Genomic DNA, 21,217 nt, shown 5'->3' on the forward strand with positions numbered 1-21,217 from the left:
TTAATTCACATATGGTTTTATTGCTATGGCTTGTAAATTGTCACCTGTTATTGTGAAATAGGACTCTATAACCTAAACTTACACTTTAGAACCTCATCTCCTTCTCCAAGTAACCCTTAAAAGACAGTGAGGAATTGCCATTTATCTCCTTATTTTTTCAAGTACTTTGACATGGACTTTATAGTAACCCCAGAATGACAATTTACCCTGGAGGGAAAGAGAAGAAACATGATCCAAATTTGTAAATTAACTCTTGGTCCTGATACTATAAAGTTGTTTCCAGACATCAGTAGACTTCATCCTGCCAGCAGGTTTTAAATTCAAAGTTTCGATAATATATAAAACATTTACCTTTCTCAAATCCAGCTTTGTGACACTCCATTACTGTAATTTCCATTTCCAGCTTGGCGATACCAATAAATAAAAATGAGAAAATGCTTCGGTCTCCCATCTCACCCCTCTCTGATGCATCAAAACACAAATATTCCAATGATGATTTAACTTCTTCCAGTAGACCTAATGGCAGCAGCCTATTACCTTCCATGTCCTCCAGCAAAAAACATAAGAGTGAAATCCAGCCACAGCCACATCCTGCAGACTGCAATGTAAGTTTATGTTGTTGATCGTAGTATAAAACCCAGCTGATTTTTCTTCTCTTTGTATCACTGCTCATACAGCCCTTGATATTTCTGCAGAATATCATGGAAAGGAACATAATAATGAATGTCCCATTAAGTAAGATTTTTCCATTGGGGAAATGGTAAGACATAACAGGATTAAAAATGACCTGAAAAATAGGAGGTGGAAGGAAATCCACAGAGCAGGTAAGTACACAACCAAGGTTTGCAAGAAGTAAAGAACAGGCAAAAAGTAAGGAATTCCATGTTTTGCAACTCAGATGTCCATAAACAGAAAAGTTGTACAAGAAAAACATGCTGCTGATCTTGGCATTCTGAACTGAAATTGTGTGTGTTTGCATGCCTGAAATCGTTTTCCTCATAAATATATTTCCAATAAATGAACAGACCTGTGCATGAAATGACAGAGATGGCAAAATAGACAAGAGCTCCAATCCTGCCTTTCTTGAATCATTAGATTCCTGAAACAGGAGTCTTAGGAGTAAAAGGAATGCAAAATCAGCCCAAGGGAACAGTAAACTAGGAAGGTCAACCCAATATTTCCTCTGTGGAGAAAACCAGTGCAAACCCTGAAGCTCCACATACAGGGAACAATAGAGTGCTACTCCTGCTGCATCATTCTTCCCCTTCCATCAAAGGCTCCTCCTCAGAGTTGAGGCTCTGTGCATGGGAAAGGGGAATGGGCACTCTCCATGCTCGACTTCCCACCAGTGCCGCCCCAAAATTAATAATAATCATGGACTCGACAATAGCTTTGGTGCACACCCGTTTCATTTTTGGAACACCTCAGGTAGGCGAAGTGGGTCTGTGGTAGAGTGGCACCCAGGTAGCTGTGCTGCCATGCAGTCAAGAGGCACCTGTTGGGGGCTGATGATGGATTAGAGGAACAGTGCCTTCATGTGGATGATCCTGCTCTTCAGCAGGTCCCTAGAGATCTGCAGCCTTTCGAGGACACAAAATTGGTCGGTTTTGTGAGCAGAGCTTAATCTCAGCATTTCCCTCTTCAGCAGTGAAATGAGCCATAGGAAACTACATGAGGAATTCCGTTGCATGATCTTTTCCTGCATAGAGAACAAGGTTTTAGCCATTATACGTTCCATGAAAAGGAAGAAGAAATAATAAGAGAAAGTATTGAATATTTTCACCAAATATATTCTTTATTATTATTAATGTCTTGATGCATTACAGCGGGGCGGGCAAACTTTTTGGCCTGAGGGCCACATTGGGTTCTGGAAATTGTATGGAGGGCCGGTTAGGGGAGGTTGTGCCTCCCCAAAAAGCCAGGTGTGGACTGGCGACTGCCCCCCACCCCCGGGACTCCTGCCCCATCCAACTCCCCCGTTTCCTGTTGGCCCCCCCCCGAGACCCGTGCCCCATCCCCTCCCCTGTTCCCTGTCACCTGACCTCCCCCCGCCGCCCCATCCAACCCCCTCCCTCCTTCCTGACGGCCCCACCGGGACTCCTGCCCCCATTCAACGCCCCCCATTCCCCGCCCGCTGACCGCCCCAACCCCTAACCACACCCTCACCCCCTGACCACCACCCCAAAATCCCCTGCCCTCTATCCAACCCCCCGCTCCCTGTCCCCTTACCACGCTGCCTGGAGCACCGGTGGCTGGCGGTGTTACAGCCACGCCGCCCAGCTGGAGCCAGCCATAGAATCATAGAATCATAGAATATCAGGGTTGGAAGGGACCCCAGAAGGTCATCTAGTCCAACCCCCTGCTCAAAGCAGGACCAATTCCCAGTTAAATCATCCCAGCCAGGGCTTTGTCAAGCCTGACCTTAAAAACCTCTAAGGAAGGAGATTCTACCACCTCCCTAGGTAACGCATTCCAGTGTTTCACCACCCTCTTAGTGAAAAAGTTTTTCCTAATATCCAATCTAAACCTCCCCCACTGCAACTTGAGACCATTACTCCTCGTTCTGTCATCTGCTATCACTGAGAACAGTCTAGATTCATCCTCTTTGGAACCCCTTTCAGGTAGTTGAAAGCAGCTATCAAATCCCCCCTCATTCTTCTCTTCTGCAGGCTAAACAATCCCAGCTCCCTCAGCCTCTCCTCATAACTCATGTGTTCCAGACCCCTAATCATTTTTGTTGCCCTTCGCTGGACTCTCTCCAATTTATCCACATCCTTCTTGAAGTGTGGGGCCCAAAACTGGACACAGTACTCCAGATGAGGCCTCCAATGTCGAATAGAGGGGAACGATCACGTCCCTCGATCTGCTCGCTATGCCCCTACTTATACATCCCAAAATGCCATTGGCCTTCTTGGCAACAAGGGCACACTGCTGACTCATATCCAGCTTCTCGTCCACTGTCACCCCCAGGTCCTTTTCCGCAGAACTGCTGCCTAGCCATTCGGTCCCTAGTCTGTAGCTGTGCATTGGGTTCTTCCGTCCTAAGTGCAGGACCCTGCACTTATCCTTATTGAACCTCATCAGATTTCTTTTGGCCCAATCCTCCAATTTGTCTAGGTCCTTCTGTATCCTATCCCTCCCCTCCAGCGTATCTACCACTCCTCCCAGTTTAGTATCATCCACAAATTTGCTGAGAGTGCAATCCACACCATCCTCCAGATCATTTATGAAGATATTGAACAAAACCAGCCCCAGGACCGACCCTTGGGGCACTCCACTTGATACCGGCTGCCAACTAGACATGGAGCCATTGATCACTACCCGTTGAGCCCGACAATCTAGCCAGCTTTCTACCCACCTTATAGTGCATTCATCCAGCCCATACTTCCTTAACTTGCTGACAAGAATACTGTGGGAGACCGTGTCAAAAGCTTTGCTAAAGTCAAGAAACAATACATCCACTGCTTTCCCTTCATCCACAGAACCAGTAATCTCATCATAAAAGGCGATTAGATTAGTCAGGCATGACCTTCCCTTGGTGAATCCATGCTGGCTGTTCCTGATCACTTTCCTCTCATGCAAGTGCTTCAGGATTGATTCTTTGAGGACCTGCTCCATGATTTTTCCAGGGACTGAGGTGAGGCTGACTGGCCTGTAGTTCCCAGGATCCTCCTTCTTCCCTTTTTTAAAGATTGGCACTACATTAGCCTTTTTCCAGTCATCCGGGACTTCCCCCGTTCGCCACGAGTTTTCAAAGATAATGGCCAATGGCTCTGCAATCACAGCCGCCAATTCCTTCAGCACTCTCGGATGCAACTCGTCCGGCCCCATGGACTTGTGCACGTCCAGCTTTTCTAAATAGTCCCTAACCACCTCTATCTCCACAGAGGGCTGGCCATCTCTTCCCCATTTTGTGATGCCCAGCGCAGCAGTCTGGGAGCTGACCTTGTTAGTGAAAACAGAGGCAAAAAAAGCATTGAGTACATTAGCTTTTTCCACATCCTCTGTCACTAGGTTGCCTCCCTCATTCAGTAAGGGGCCCACACTTTCCTTGGCTTTCTTCTTGTTGCCAACATACCTGAAGAAACCCTTCTTGTTACTCTTGACATCTCTGGCTAGCTGCAGCTCCAGGTGCGATTTGGCCCTCCTGATATCATTCCTACATGCCCGAGCAATATTTTTATACTCTTCCCTGGTCATATGTCCAACCTTCCACTTCTTGTAAGCTTCTTTTTTATGTTTAAGATCCGCTAGGATTTCACCATTAAGCCAAGCTGGTCGCCTGCCATATTTACTATTCTTTCGACTCATCGGGATGGTTTGTCCCTGTAACCTCAACAGGGATTCCTTGAAATACAGCCAGCTCTCCTGGACTCCTTTCCCCTTCAAGTTAGTCCCCCAGGGGATCCTGGCCATCCGTTCCCTGAGGGAGTCGAAGTCTGCTTTCCTGAAGTCCAGGGTCCGTATCCTGCTGCTTACCTTTCTTCCCTGCGTCAGGATCCTGAACTCAACCAACTCATGGTCACTGCCTCCCAGATTCCCATCCACTTTTGCTTCCCCCACTAATTCTACCCGGTTTGTGAGCAGCAGGTCAAGAAAAGCGCCCCCCCCAGTTGGCTCCTCTAGCACTTGCGCCAGGAAATTGTCCTGCCACCGCGCAGCACAGAGCACCGGGTCAGGCCGGGCTCTGCAGCTGCGCTGACCCAGGAGCTCGCAGCCCCACTGCCCAGAGCATTGTGCCGGCAGCACAGTGAGCTGAGGCTGCGGGGGGGGGGGGAACAGTGGGGAAGGGGCCGGGGGCTAGCTTCCCAGGCCAGGAGCTCAGGGGCCGGGCAGGAGGGGCCCACGTGCCATAGTTTGCCCACCTCTGCATTACAGGCTTCAAGCGCCTACACCTCACAGCAGGAAACTGAACTTTAGCCCAAACCCCTCAAGTCACTTCTGCTCAGGGGCAACTGGCCTGTTCCAAAAAGGCAGATTTGCGGTGGAAGAAAGGGGGGTAATGAGGTGGGGAGAAAAAGTAAACATTTCTGATCTAACTTTGAGATGTTTTGTCTTAAATATGTTGTTCTAAATTAGGTAAGTGTTTCTAGAGTCTCTCACACTTAATAAAAAGAAATAAACAATATTAAGTATTTGAAAAATAGGCTATATACAAGGCCTTGAAAAGGCATTTTTAATATATTGGACTGACCAATTTCTCTTCCATCATGACGTAAATGTACATTTTTAAACACCTAAGTTTAGAGGCTGGTTTATGAACTCATTTAGAGTTATAATTATTTGATATCTGGAAAATAATTTAAAGTCCTTCAAAGATAAATGTATTGGAAATTAGAAATAAAAAGTGATTGCTTTATGATCCACACCCTTAGCTAATGCATTCCACTCTGATTTTCTGCATAGCCTGGAAATGCTCCATTTGGTCAACATTTTAATAATCCCTTTAATAAAATTTTTATGTATCTGGTTATTCATCTGAAAATTATCCCACTGAACTGATCTGGATGTCCCATACAGAAGTTGAGAGCTCATGAATTGTAAATGTCACGGTTGGTTTTGTTTTAGCAAATCTGCCCATCTGGTGCCTAGCTGCCATGACCAACTGATCGTGTAGATTACTTACAGAGAAAGCTAGGCAGTAAGTGGTGGTTAGATCATGGAGCTTTCTGTTGAGACCTTCATTCCATTTCCTTCTTTTGTCTGAAGCAGAAGGAATTTTATTCTGTTGCAGTTACTGTCAAATAATAATAACAACCCAAACTGGTGGAAAGTTACAGCAACAAAACAAAAAACCCCAAACAGTTTGGACACTGAAATGTGGCTTGACATGCAGAATAACCACAGCTGGTCTATGATTTAATAACTACACTCATCGTGTTATGGCCCTTCAGCTAGTGACTAATAATTCTGTTCTGTTTCTTCTGCATATCACCTGAAATTCTAAAGCCCTTTACCTGTAACTATTCGCAATATCTGTGAATTTGTGGCTATCAGTGACAAGCTAGTTATGTGTACTCCCTGTTGAAATAGTGAGCACACTAACTTGCAATTTACAGCACAATGCAGTCAAATTTTTATAGTTTATTAGCTGCTATTTCTAACTCAATGATCAATTTCTCAATGTGTTCTGTATTGTTTGTTGTCTAGAAAGCAGTTCACATCAATTCAGAAAGTGTTCTCTGCAACAAGCCACACTCCCAAACAGAGTCTTGGCCATCTTTATCCAGGGCACACAAAGACTGCAGAACAAAGCTCATCTTTGATGATATGTAAGTACAGATGCCTTTTTTCAAAAAAAGCAATTTAAGTGCAAATTTTTTTTATGAAATAAAAATAAATCTTGCCCAACAGGAGCTCAGACATGGCCAATGCCATCATAGTAAGATATATTTCAGCACATTACATTGTAAATTGAACAAATTGTATAATTCCTGTTATTGTTACTGCAAGTTACACATCTACTTCTCCAAACACTGAACTAGGACTGTACACCATCAAGTTTGCTAAGAGGTCATTTTGTTTTGTTTCTTGAGCCTGAAATATATTTGTATCCAGAGGTTGTGTTGTTTCATTGTGTTTTTTAACAAGGTCACTTGCTATTTATAGTCACAGCGAGGAAAAATGAGGAATTGTGCTGGTTTTGGTATTGTAAAGCCAAAACCAAAGGCGTTTGACCCTGTTTATTCAAATCCCCCATCCCTCCTTATAGTTCAGCAGATTTTTAAAATGGCTCCAGTTTGTAGTCATCTCTCATTTAAAGGATTTAAAATTGCTTCTTCATTTTTCAAGGTACTTTACCATGTTATATATCAAAATAAAGCTTAAATTCCCGTTGGTTCAAATAGACATGTTGACTTGTAATGACCTGATCTTCATATATTTACCTTTCTGAATATGAGGGATGTGATACTGTGTAAATTGCAGCCGCCTCCCCAGACTGCTTTTACCCGGGAAACAGCTCATCAGTATGGATTAGAAGACAAAATGCAATCAGAAACAGTTACAATACAACTGTTGTACCTCAGTCTGATTCCTCCTCAACCTGCTGATAAGAAACAGTGTTTTTTCCAGAATGCTGTCACAGGAGCTAAAACTGCTTTTTTCACTATCTCTATCTGCATCCAATGAAGTGAGCTGTAGCTCACAAAAGCTTATGCTCAAATAAATTGGTTAGTCTCTAAGGTGCCACAAGTATTCCTTTTCTTTTTGCGAATACAGACTAACACGGCTGTTACTCTGAAATCTATCAACTCAGAGGCTTTTATCACTTGCTTCTTCCATTAGTGATACATGTGAGATTTCCGACAGACATCTGCAATAAAACTCCTTAACCTTTTCAGAGAGAGAAATACAATAAAAACTGTTCCTGTGTAGTGCCTTCCATGCAGTGTGTCCCTAAGCAATTTGCAGCCCATAAAAAATAAAAAAATTAAAGCAATCTAAAAAGCTGAATTAGATAAGCAACAAAAATCAAATATATCTTAATTTTGTGCTTACAAATAGTACAATAGGCAGTTGCTATTTCTAAGTAAAGGATTTCTATGCCTATCATCTTAGCCCTTTGTTTATGTATCACCAGAAGCCCTTGACCTTGGATCCCAAATTGCTATGTATGGAGGTCACTAAAATGTTGTGGATTAGACTGATTGCAAATGTCCAAAATCAACAAAATTGACTCACACATCAGAAAGATCAAATTAAAGATGGCAAACAGAATTTTTCAGATTCCTATGGTACCACATCATGGAATTTGAGGAAATGCAGTACATAATTTTGAACCTACTGTAGTACCCCTAATGACAACATTTGCCCCAAAATTATGTCCAGAGAAAATTTCATCTGTTAAAGCACAAAACTCTGAATTACAGTAATCCAGCCTTGGATTATACTGTCTGTTTTAATCAGAGATCATAGTATGAAGAGACTAAATCGCACATATCTGATTTAAAACAACCACTCTCATTTGTTTCAACCACTCAAGAACTCTTCACTTTGTTCCCAACTTGTTTTCTTCAGATCACTGAAAACAGTTGTATCTAATAATAAATTGGATCACAAGTAGGTCAGTGAAAAGTATCTTGTTTAGCAAAGTGCCTATTGTGGATACTGTATTTGCATAAAATAAAGTATTTAAAATGGCAAGCAAAATCCTGCTTTCCATGGTTTTCCTGCATGTTCTGAATATGCTTCAAGACATGCTCTACGAATTACTTTGGGAAGTTCTGTGGCCTGTGTTATTCAGGAGGTGAGACTAAATCATCACAATGGTCCCTTCTGGCCTTGGAATCTATGAATCTGACACATCAGGCATACAAGTGACATATAAAAGATATATGGGGTTACTGTTTTCCAGTTTGTGTACTTCAGTTAGATGTACAGGATTTTTTAGCCATTTGAGACTTATACTACTGTATAAAGAGAGAGAATTTTAGAGGCTGTGTAATAACATTGAGGGTATGTCTATACTGCAATGTAAGCCATGGGTTAGTGGGACTCAAGTCAGCTGACCTGTGTTGGAGAACCTGAGGTTTGAGTGTCTATATTAATTCTCAACCCTATGTTAAGAATTTTCTAGTCTGGGCTTGAAACAGTGAGGGCTCTGGCGTCCACACTCAGCACACAGACCCGAGTCAAACCAACCACATCTCAAACTCCCAAAATGTGGCTGTTCTAGCCCTTTGCTTGTGGTACACTGTGGGAAAGGTTTCCTGCCCACCCTGCACATTACAGGAAGTTTGAACAGCCTGCCAGCACAGCCTGCCACGCAACATGGAGGAGACCCCTTTTCAAGAAGTTCTCTTGCTTGCGTTTTCACTCCTGTGTCAGGGCAGAGCTTCCATGACACACTGGTGGACATTTCGACGGCGTTTTCTTACCCAGGAAAGGCACCTGAGAGCATGTTGGCTGGAGCAGGAGAAGGACAAGAAAGCAGAAGAGGGAAGAGCTCCCAGCGGCTGATGCTGCTCATTACACTCGCTATAGCCGCTGATGCTCCCTGCATAAACCAGCGCTTCTGGCACAGGCCCACAAGCACAGACTGGTGGGAATCACATGGTCATGCAGACCTGGGATGACCAGCAGTGGGTCCAGAACTTTCACATGAAGAAAGCTTACATTTTTGGAGTTTTGAGTAGCTTGCCTTAGCCCTCCAGGGTAAAGACACACGCATGAGGCACTGTTGGAGGTGCCCACAGACCTGTTTGGATGCCAGTGGCATCAATGCTGTCTGCATTACTGTAGCTTGCTGTACTCTACACAATCTTTGAAGCCAGAGGTGAGTCATTTCCCCCTGAATGGACCTATGAGAAGCAAGGGGCCACTGAATCGTTACACTCAGCCAGCAAGTGCGGCTACCACAGCTGGAGCTGGATGCACCTGGGCAACAGAGATGCTTTGTGCTCCCACATTATGGACTGGCATGGTCCCATGGAAGAGGAAGATTAGTATTTCTATGAACGTGCTTGTGGGGGTTGAAGCTATTTGGTTTCGGGGGGTGTCAGTGCTAGGGAGAGATAGGGGCTTGATTGCCATGCAACGTAGTTATGAATGATATGACAACTTACAAAAAGGGTGGGATGATTCACGGTATGGATTCATATAAGGAAGTGATTGAAGAGTGGATTGCTGTACGTACTTCCTCATTGTTCCTGATCATGGGTTTAGCTTGATTATTTCAATACCGATTGTATGATGAGGTGCAGGGATAGCAATAAACTTTCCTGATGACATAAAAAACTTTATTGTAAACTTGTGTTAAAACAGTACAACTGTCACCCATTGCCAAGCAGGGCGGTTGCCATTACAACACCCAAACACCAGTTACAAAACAACATTTCCAAAACGAAACAAAAGTAGAGGAAAAGTGCAAACAGTACAGAACCCCCCATGTTGCTGCATGTCATAGAATATCAGGGTTGGAAGGGACCTCAGGAGGTCACCTAGTCCAACCCCCTGCTCAAAGCAGGACCAATCCCCAACTAAATCATCCCAGCCAGGGCTTTGTCAAGCCTGACCTTAAAAATATCTAAGGAAGGAGATTCCACCACCTCCCTAGATAACCCATTCCAGTGTTTCACCACCCTCCTAGTGAAAAAGGTTTTCCTAATATCCAACCTAAACCTCCCCCACTGCAACTTGAGACCATTACTCCTCGTTCTGTCATCTGCTATCACTGAGAACAGTCTAGATTCATCCTCTTTGGAACCCCCTTTCAGGTAGTTGAAAGCAGGTATCAAATCCCCCCTCATTCTTCTCTTCTGCAGACTAAACAATCCCAGTTCCCTCAGCCTCTCCTCATAAGTCATGTGTTCCAGTCCCCTAATCATTTTTGTTGCCCTCCGCTGGACCTTTTCCAATTTTTCCACATCCTTCTTGTAGTGTGGGGCCCAAAACTGGACACAATACTCCAGATGAGTCCTCACCAGTGTCGAATAGAGGGGAACAATCACGTCCCTCGATCTGCTGGCAATGCCCCTACTTATACGTCCCAAAATGCCATTGGCCTTCTTGGGCACACTGTTGACTCATATCCAGCTTCTTGTCCACTGTAACCCCTAGGTCCTTTTCTGCAGAACTGCTGCCTAGCCATTCGGTCCCTAGTCTGTAGCAGTGTATGGGATTCTTCCGTCTTAAGTGCAGGACTCTACACTTGTTCTTGTTGAACCTCATCAGATTTCTTTTGGCCCAATCCTCTAATTTGTCTAGGTCCCCCTGTATCCTATCCCTCCCCTCCAGCGTATTTACCTCTCCTCCCAGTTTCGTGTCATCTGCAAACTTGCTGAGGGTGCAATCCACACCATCCTCCAGAAAGTTAATGAAGATATTGAACAAAACTGGCCCGAGGACTGACCCTTGGGGCACTCCACTTGATACCGGCTGCCAACTAGACATGGAGCCATTGATCACTACCCGTTGAGCCCGACAATCTAGCCAGCTTTCTATCCACCTGATAGTCCATTCATCCAGCCCAAACTTCTTTAACTTGCTGGCAAGAATACTGTGGGAGACCGTGTCAAAAGCTTTGCTAAAGTCAAGGAACAACACATCCACTGCTTTCCCCTCATCCACAGAGCCAGTTATCATAGAAGGCAGTTAGATTAGTCAGGCATGACTTGCCCTTGGTGAATCCATGCTGACTGTTCCTGATCACTTTCCTCTCCTCTAAGTGCTTCAGAATTGATTCCTTGAGGACCTGCTCCATGATTTTTCCAGGGACTGAGGTGAGGCTGACTGGCCTGTAGTTCCCAGGATCCTCCTTCTTCCCTTTTTTAAAGATGGGCACTACATTAGCCTTTTTCCAGTCGTCCGGGACCTCGCCTGATCACCATGAGTTTTCAAAGATAATGGCCAATGGCTCTGCAATCACATCTGCCAACTCCTTTAGCACTCTCGGATGCAGCGCATCCGGCCCCATGGACTTGTGCTCGTCCAGCTTTGCTAAATAGCCCCGAACCACTTCTTTCTCCACAGAGGGCTGGTCACCTCCTCCCCATGCTATGCTGCCCTGTGCAGCAGTCTGGGAGCTGACATTGTTCGTGAAGACAGAGGCAAAAAAAGCATTGAGTACATTAGCTTTTTCCACATCCTCTGTCACTAGTTTGCCACCCTCATTCAGTAAGGGGCCCACATTTTCCTTGACTTTCTTCTTGTCCCCTATCCCCCAGTTCTTCTTTCCCCGTTTTCCATATGCTTGGTACCAGGGAGGGGGGTGTCCACAGGAGGGGAAGTCAGAACGGAGGGCTGCGTGGGGTTTAGTTTGCCCTGCCCAGCTGCTCCTGGGGCCCAATTGCATGGGCCACTCAGATACGGAGTGTTCCAAGCTGTTTCTAGACCAAAGGGACGTGACAGAGGAACCATGCCATGGTGTGAGAGAGGCAGCAGGAGCCGTTACTCTTGCATCCATGATGGAGATGAGTCGCTTAAATAGTTCTCTCTGCTGAGCTCTGTCCTCCTCCCTTAACCGCCCTTCCTGTTCCAGGAACTGTTTAGCAAGTGCCTGCTCCCTTGCTGAAACCCTGTCCTCAAGCTGTGAAGTGAGCCTCAGCCTTTTCTCCTGCCTCTCGGATGCCCTTTCTCTAGTCATAAGTCCTTCTGTTTCTGGTACTGAACCTGCTCATTGGCCCTCTCCGAAACTTCAACCATCAGTTCATCACAGAAATGCTTCCTTTTGGAATGGTCCATGAAGGTATGTTGGGCCAGGCTTGTGCTGCGCTGAGGGCAAGGTGGGGAGGTACAGCAGCCAGGTAAGGTCCAGGAGCCTGCAGGACAAGAAACAGGGTTATTGTCTCACATAGCTCAATGGAGGAGTGCAGAAATAATTCTTGTGGAATTTCAAGGACATAAAGTGTTCCATTTCACAACTGAACTGCAATATATTGTGAGAGGGATGCTTCAGTCCACAAAATCTTCCTGGATACAGCCTGGTTAATCTCAACTAAAGTAGTGCAGAGACAATGGTAAGTTAAAAATTCTAAGCTCACTTGGTTTTACAAAAAATTGCATAACTGTTTGGGTTTGGGGTAGAATGGTCAGTGGTCTTGCTACAAAGCTTTCTCTATCATTTCAGGACTTACACATTCTGGAGGACTTAACTGTTCTTGTGGTGCCATGTTGGCAAAGGGAAATATTATTCCATCCTGCTGGTGGGAAAGTGATAGTACATGCAGTCAAATGTATAGTGGTTGAACAGCATATCTATGAGTGGAGTGGGCTGGTCAGCTACCGAGGTGGCCCTGAAGCATACATCCTTCACCACAGCGTGGTTACCTATGTGGAGTTCCTGCTTCAGGAAAAGTTTTCAACTATCAGCATCCAGGATTGGCTCAGAATTCATGAGAGAATCAACAGGATGCTGCATTCGCTTTCCACCTGGCTTACCCTGTTATGGCTTCGTGCAAACATGCAGACCTCCACAGCCTTCCTCCACCCCACAGCCAGCACATTTTTGGACAAAAACTGAAACCCCAGTCATTTGTCACCTATGGGCGGCATGAATTACCTCTAACTGAAATAGACTCGATTTGGAAATGGAAAACATTTCCTCAAACACACGCCCAGAGTTCTCTGTTTCCAGGCGGCTCCATAGACATTTGAGTGTTTACATAGCAGCAAACCTAAAGACACAGCTGTGTAATGCTATTATTTTTAAGAAATAGGAATTCCCCTAGCAAAAATCTGTGCCTTCCCAGTAAAAATACTCTTTAAAGGTGTACTTTACTACAATCCATTACTAGCAAATACATACTGCTAACCTAGGTCTCTCATAACTTTTGCATTGGTTCATAGAGTAGAAATTCCTCCCATTATGGTATCAATAAATATTAGCATGGAGCCAGAAACTTACCAGGCTCAGGGGTGGCTGTGACGGGTTCCCCCCAGGGTACCACCTGGAACTGGGGTACCACTGAGCTCCCCCAACCCACCAGTTTGGGCTCCGTTTACACTGTACAGCTGTGACAAGCTGCCCAGACCACATGTAGGGACACACCTAGCTGCAGTTACATGCAGACGCTGTGACCAGTCCTGCATGGGAAGGCTCCAATTAGGGAACTTCCTAGCTACTCAGGCACACACCTCCATTGGAGGGTAAACCCCAAATTATACTATCTTGTGCTGCACAGGGAACTGTACAGTGTAAGCTCATGAAATTCGCCCCATCCCTCAATGTGGACAGGAATACACAACAGCTTTCTGCCCTCAGTTATGACTCCCACACACTGGTTTTAAACAAAGCAAAAACAAATTAACTACAAAAGATAGCTTTTAAGTGATTATAAGGGATAGCAAACAGATCAAAGCAGATTACTTAGCAAATAAACAAAAACGCTATTTAAACTTAATATACTACAAGATTGGATATGAATAGAAAATTCTCACCCTAAGAGATGGTACAAGCAGGCTGCAGGTTCTTAAGGAGCAAGCTGCACTTGCTTTACAGCTTGGAATCCCTAGGTGTTCCATTCACAGGCTTAAAATCCCTTTAGTCTGGATCCAGCACTTCCCCCAGTTCAGTCTTTGTTCCTCAGGTGTTTCCAGGAGTCTCTTTGGGTGGGGAGTCAGTGAAGAACCACGGTGATGTCACTCCCCTGCCTTATACAGCTTTTGCATATGGTGGGAACCTAAGTTCCCTCTAAGCTGCGCAGCTGTGCGGCCGCGCAGCAGGCTATAAAGGGCCACACAGGTGTGCAGCCACAGGGATCTGGGGAGAGGAAAGAGGTAGGCGGGAAGGGAAGCAAGTTGGCGGTGTGCAGGGATGCCGTGGGGAGAGGCACTTCTCCCCCGGCCCTGGAGCTGCTGCTGGCGTGGAGAGGGCTGGGGAGAATCCCCTGGGGCAGCCTGGACCCCAAACTCCTCAGCCCCAGCCCCACCCCAGAGCCCTCACTCCCCTCCATACCCCAGCCTCCTACCCCAGACCTGAGCACCCCACACACACACTCCAAACCCCCTTGGTCCCACCCCTGCCACACATCACCTCCATATTGGTGCACATAACAAAATTTAATCCGCACATAGATGTAAAAAATTAGAGGGAACGTTGGCGGGAATGCTTTGTTTCAAAGCTTGGTTCCCACGCCAGTCAGTGGGAAAATACTGACATCCCAAGATGGAGTCCAGCACCAGGTGACCTGGTCACATGTCCCTGTAGTGTCACACCAGCCATTACTCAGAGGCTGTCTGTAGTATCCTCAGGAAGGCTCCCCAGGTGGGAGATAAGGTTCTCCTAAGGCCTATTGTTTCTTCCTAATGGCTCATGAACCTGAATGGGCCCTTCCCAGCGAGACATCTAGACTGAGAGCCTTTTGCCTAGTGGATGTTGTTCATTTGTAACTACATTTTGAAATACAAATACATAGTCAATATTCATAACTTTGGATACAAAAATGATACATGCATACAAATAGGATAATCATATTCAGCAAATCATAACCTTTCCAATGACACCTCACATGAATTATTTGTAATAAAATACATTATGATTATGTCATAATCATATCATAATATCACTGTGAAGAATATGGGGTGCAGTGTCACAGCGGCTTCTGTCCCTTTTGTGTCTGCTGCAGGCACAGTAGCAGAATATTCCTCAGGGCTAGTCTCAAACAGCTCCTCCAAGTATGGACCCAGAATTTGCTGCTTCAAAGCCTGCTCTGGGACCAGTTTCAGCAACAGAGTCAGAGCTCAGTCGGTGCCTGCTGCTGGCTCCGATCTGTCCCCATGCTGGATTCTGGGGCCAGCAGGGCACCATCCTGGCTGAGCAGGTCATCATGTGCTATAGTTGGCTCTGTCTGGGTGCAGCGCCCAGCACCCGGTCAAACTCCTCATAAAATGGGAGCTGCCCGAGGTATGGTTCTGGTCCCTGGTCTTCCAATTCTCACTCTTGAGCTGCTTAATCCACTCCCTGCACTGGGCACCGGTTTGCAAAGCTGCTGGCTCCTTCACTGTCTGCTGGTATGCATGATCATTCCTGGACACTTCTTACTCAAGTCCAGAGTTATGCTAGCCTCAGACCAGAGATTCACCAAAATCTGGCTGTGCTCCCATAACCATGAAGCAGCGCAATTTGCAGAAGGCTTGTTCTGTTCAGTCTCCATTGCAAACACAGAAGGCTCTCTGATGGTGCGTTTGCAGCTCAGTGGTCAGAAGACAATGGAAGGGTTAATGCTGACTCCCGGAACTGCTGCTGTACACCCAAGGGGGTGGTTTCTGTTTTCACCTGAGTTGACTGGAGAGTCTTGGGATGGAATGGACAAAGGAAATTGGCCCATGGGCTTGTGGAATACTTTTTGAAGACTCCCAGGACCTGATTCACGCGGGTTGAATTCCTGCACAGCAATAGAGCTCTGTTACCAGGGCTGTCACTTCTCCCAGCTCCAAAGCATGCGCTGCCCCACCCAGTCTTTTCTAGGAGGTTTATTCCTTTTAACAAGGGTTATCAAACAAACAGAAAATAGTTTAACTCCATTCTTGGCCCCAGGCTTCAGGGCCACCCTTCCCAAGGGTCTCTGGCACTCTAGCTCCTAGCAGCTTCCCAGTCTCAACCAGCTCTGCTCTCCTCTTGGAGCAACAGAGATGCTCCTTGCTCCAGGGACCCACCTCAGGAGCTAACTCCACTTCAGTGTGGGCCTTTCCTCCCTAGGGCACAGCCTGTCTCAGTCCTTTCTTTCCAGCTGCCCACTAGCAACCTCTATAGATCCAGGTGTAGCCCAGCCCTCTTTGATTAGTGGATTGGTCTGACCTGCTCTGATCCAGGGGCTCTGGGTTTAGTCTGTCCACAGGGACCAGCTGCCCTGTGGCAGGCTCAAACTCTTCATCCCAGCTTGACTCAGATTTGGTCCCTATACCCCCAAAGAGTCCATAGGTCTGAGCCTGAGAGATTTGTGTGTAGATGGAAGTGGGGTTTTGGCTGAAGCCTGAGTTTGTCTGTGCTTACGTTGCAATGTAGACATACCCTTAGAGCCAAATTCAGCCCTGTTGTAATGTTATTGAGTGGCAAAACTCCCACTGACTTTCCTTAGGGGAAACTTCTGTTGTTAGTACCCAGATGACTAGGTCCTGGGGATCTCTGTTAGGGCAGAAGGAAAGGAATCTGCCTCAGGTTATGGAACAGGAGTGTATCTGCTCTTTGTCCAGTTCTTCATCTACAGAACTTGAATAGCCTTGGCACTGTTTGTGCCCATTCTAAATGGTGGGAATGGCCAATGGAACCAGTAGTGTTCCTGCCTCATCCTGTAGGGCACACAGCCATGCATAAACTGTACACGCTTCTGAAATAGAGCCCCTCTCCCCGGTGCAATGGAATTGCAGGAGGAGGGCAGGATTTGGGACTTACTGTGACAGATGTATATTTGAAAAGAGTCTCTCTTACTGATGTAGAAATTTACTGCACTAGAAAATAAACAAGCTTGTCCTAACCTATTGTACTGGTATTCTTTGGAGGACACTGGCCCTGCTGCTCCTGAAAGTTTATTGTGTTGTTTTCTTAGTATGATGCATTTTATTTATTTATACAGCACCTTTGAGCCAAATAAAGTAGACAGTCGTGAAAGCTGCCTTCAGCCAAATTACCAAACATCCTGTCCGATCCAGCAGAGCAGGTAACGCGTTATCAGCCAGTCTCAGCGTTTACAAAAGGTTACTCTGCAGACTGTACTTAAGATTGTTGTTCATTAGATATGCTGGATGTGAGTTTTGTTTTCGGTGTGCTGCTGTTGTTATTTAATATTTATGTTACAGCAGGGCCTCGAGGCTCCAATCCAGAATCTATTGATCGGGACATACAGGAGCATGAAACACAGACACTGGGAGGAATTTTAAAGCAAAAGGCTGCAGCTCTATTAAGTTTTTAACTTTAATGCAGGGGGATTCCTCTCCCCTCCCCTGCAACCAAAAACAACAAACAACAACAAAAAAGCCCCAGGGTTTTACATTTACCAGGGCCCAGTGCAAAATTTAATGGCCTCCATACCAAACAACCAATATTCAGGTTTGGCCCTCTTCAGCCTAGCCCCTCGCACCTCTTAATCCTCTCACCCTCTCCCAATGAGGGAAGATTAGCATCCACATGAAGGGTGCCACAGTCTGTGAAGACTTCAGGTCTCCCCTGCTTTCTCCAGGCTAATAGGATCTACCAGCCATCTTCCAGGCTCATGTTTATCTCTGAGAGTTGGCCTTTTTTGAGCCTTTCACCTGCACTGGATACCAGGTGCAAGTGGCAATGAAATTACAAACTCAAGTGCAACTTTTAAGTCATGCCCTTGCTCCTTATTAACCTAAAATCAGGCCTCCAAATTGCTGCAAGGAAGGCCAAAAAAACCCAACCCCAAACAAAAATCGGACACCGTGTCAAACCTGACCTAAGGGAAAAATTCCTTCTTAATTATTTATAGGGTAGAGCAGTAGCTGCAGCAGGATGGCTGTTGCGTGCTCTGAGGGCCTCACATACAAGAAGAGGAAGGATGAAAGACACATAATCAATTCTCCATTCAACTCCACAGCCCCGACAATAGCAACAGGGAGATGCGGAGAAATTGCTTCTCCCCCCACACACACATCTCACTCCCCGCTCACTTGTGTTTGGTGCAGGGGTCATGGGGAAGAGGAAGCCCCAGAGCAGCCACGTCTGCCCCTCCATTCTCTTTCCTCTCAGGACCGCAATCAAGCATCTCCCCACTGAGACAGTGGTGGGGTATTGTGCGGAGTAGGAGTGCAAGAATGCAGTCAACCTAAAAGGCTCAGAGCTTGCTGGTGCCACCTCAAAAATGTCTGGGGAAGGGCTAGAAGGGGTAGAACTAGGCCAGCCTGTACTGATGGATTCCATTTAGCTCTGATTAGATCTTTAAAATGCCCTCCTTGCCCCCTCCAGCACAACCACCCCTGAGTGCCTGGGTTGCAAAGTACACAACCCTCAGGTGAATCTGGCCCTGCATTTAGAATTATGATTTAAGTTCCTTTTATTACATGCAATTGTTTTACATTATGGAAGCAGTAGTGTGGTTTTTATAATACTTCAGTAATGCTATCTCTGAAGAACATTAAAATATGCACTTGGCTACAGTTTTGATGGTTCATTGAACTTTTACTACCTTTTTTAATGTATCCTCATAAAGCACCATACACAGCGAGAAATAATGTACAAATGGTAAATTATGTAAATAAAACTGAAAACTACACAATATATCAAAATAGATGAAAAATGTGTGTTTGAATGCAGTTATAATTAAAATTGTGTATTGGAATCTAAGCTATGTAGTACCTGGTAATTCCAATGATGTTGACTTCCAAAGAGATTGTTTTTGTAAATACTGCTAGATTATTTTGTGAAGTAATGCTTTTATTGATTTGCTTTGTATGATTCATTTTTGACTACATGAATTTACATTTCTTTTACTAAATTATCTGCTAGACTAAATATAATTCACAGAAGATGGCAGATGACCAAGATGGTAAAGGGAGGTTCTCAGACTCATTGTAATCTGGCACGTATATACATTACATAGAGAAACACACACACAAACCTGCATTTCACCTGCGTCGTAACACCATTCTTAGACTGTCAGCAGTCCGGAAATTCTAAAAGGTTGCTATTGGAAGGAGAGTGATTATAATGCTTGGAGCCATGCTAGCTCATGCTGTGATCATGTGCAACATAACAAGTAATGGACATGCTGTATTTCCTGCTGGCTTTTGACAAGTTTCTAAAGAAATTGGTGGTAATACAAGTGAAAGGACTTCTGGACAGTAGTGAATTGTTTGATAAATTTAATCCAGGAGTCAGCCACAGACATGGTCCTGAGATTGCCCTTGAAAATTATGAATGATCTGCATACCACTGTGGAAAAAGAAGCCTGTCCTTGTTGTACTATCAGAACCCTCAGTGAGGTTTTTTATTTTGTAAATGACTGGATTCTATGGCACTGCCTAGGTGACTAGCTAGATGTGACTGAGAATGTGTTGAACTGGTTCCAGCTGCATTTGATGGAGCTACCCAGTCAGTATAGCTGGGTAAATTCTCATCAAGAGGAGCTGGTTTCATATAATGGCACATTATTCCACCTCATCCCAATGAGAATTCACCCAGGTTCCTGAGTTGGCGCTGATGCTTGGCAGTCTTTCAATTGCCTTTTAAAGAGCAATGTGAGGGATATAGTCTGTGTTGTAACGCATCTCTGCTTTGCTGAAGAAGTTTATAGCCATATCAATATTGAGATATTCAGAAACAAAAAAGTTTGATATACAGCTAAGGTTTTAAACAGATGGTCAAAAAGTTAATTGTGCACACTAACTGAAGTCACACTTCTGCTAAGAAACAAAGCCAATTTTGTTCTCACTTACATTGGCGTAAATCTGGAGTAACACCATTGAAGTCAATGGAGATACACCAGTGTAAGTAAGAAGATAATCAGGCCCAACCCACCGAAAAATAGGAGACCATGAATTAACTTTACAAAACTCCCATTTCTGTTACTCACCTTCCACCGCAATTTAATAAGCAGCCTAATACCTCCTAACCCTTTAGCCCTAAATAGTTGCCTTCCTTTCCCTGGTCTTTCAGTTTTTCCCATGCTGAATTGCGAGATCAGCTACAAGCACCTTCTGGCAGAGAACCCCAGGGGCACACCTTAGGCTAAGAATCCAAAGTGGGTTTAGGCTCAGACCTTCCTTTTATTTCTTCTCAGAGATCAAAGGATTTCTTACTTCACCTCAGGATGCCTCCCAACAGCAACATCCAAAACAAGCAACAACTCAAATATTGCTTAAATAAAAGGAAGTTTATTCCATGTAGGAAAATGAGAGAATCCATGGGAATAAAAAGTCTGAGATTACCACAAATACTGATATTCCCACAAATCTCATTGGAGAGGTCCAGTCACAGATGAAGTTTAGGTAAATGGAAAAGATCTTAAAAGATATACGGATTCAAAATCATTATACCTCAATAGTCTGTAGTACTAGAAAAACATTTAACATACTCTGTTGTGAATTTCACAGGTAATCATGTGCATCATCTGAGAAAGGTATAATATATAAAGTGCACAGGATCTGAGCTAGACATGCTGAATAATTAAGTTGTCCAGGGGTTCTGGACAATATGTAAGGTGCACTGGGGATGTGTCACAGCTGCTAATCTTCAGATCATGATAGTCCATCGTGCTCCTGAGATAGTGTATCTGCAAGAAGCCTACAGAACATTCTGAAGATTTCACTTCAGAACGTAATCATTTTTAAATGATCTGTAATGCTGGATTTAAAGGGGCAAAAGGCACTTGTGTACAAATTGCAAACCCAGACTAAACAGGAAACTTCAACCCTTCCTTGTTTTGGAGAGATTCCATAATAAAAAAGCATTCAAAAAATTTTAAACCAGCCAAAACATGATATTATTGGCCTGGATCTTAAAAACAAAACAGCAAATTTACATAAAATCTAACAAGAAATTTCATCTTCCAACTCTCTGACAACATACAAATTTGTAAACAGATTACAATGTTTGCAGTTTTGTGGCATTGGATTTCAAAATTGTAGTTCTAATAGAAAGTCACGCACATTTTTCACTGTGGAGAGTTGAGTGCTTCTTCCCAGGGTATGCCTGTGCTGACACTGTAGACACACACCTACGTATTTCCTTAAATGTTCCCTTACTCTTAATATCTCAAAGAAATCTAAATGGGGCTGTATTTCTGGATTTATGAATATGGCCTTTTCTACTTAAATGAAT

The 21,217-nt window shown here is 44.7% G+C and overlaps 1 protein-coding gene across 3 annotated transcripts in view; it reads left to right on the top strand.

Annotated features, from left to right (window-relative positions):
- AFF3 (ALF transcription elongation factor 3) overlaps positions 1–21,217 on the top strand; it is a 478,017-nt gene that overhangs the window by 421,034 nt on the left and 35,766 nt on the right. For all 3 annotated transcript variants that reach the window (XM_084641601.1, XM_084641602.1, XM_084641603.1), the window contains 2 exons: positions 404–605; positions 6,151–6,272. In XM_084641601.1, the coding sequence (XP_084497727.1) occupies positions 404–605; positions 6,151–6,272 (324 nt within the window). The remainder of the gene's footprint in view (positions 1–403; positions 606–6,150; positions 6,273–21,217) is intronic.

This window comes from Lepidochelys olivacea (genome assembly GCF_965140295.1).
Source record: "Lepidochelys olivacea isolate rLepOli2 genome assembly, chromosome: 1".
In the NCBI taxonomy this organism is placed as follows: domain Eukaryota; kingdom Metazoa; phylum Chordata; order Testudines; family Cheloniidae; genus Lepidochelys; species Lepidochelys olivacea.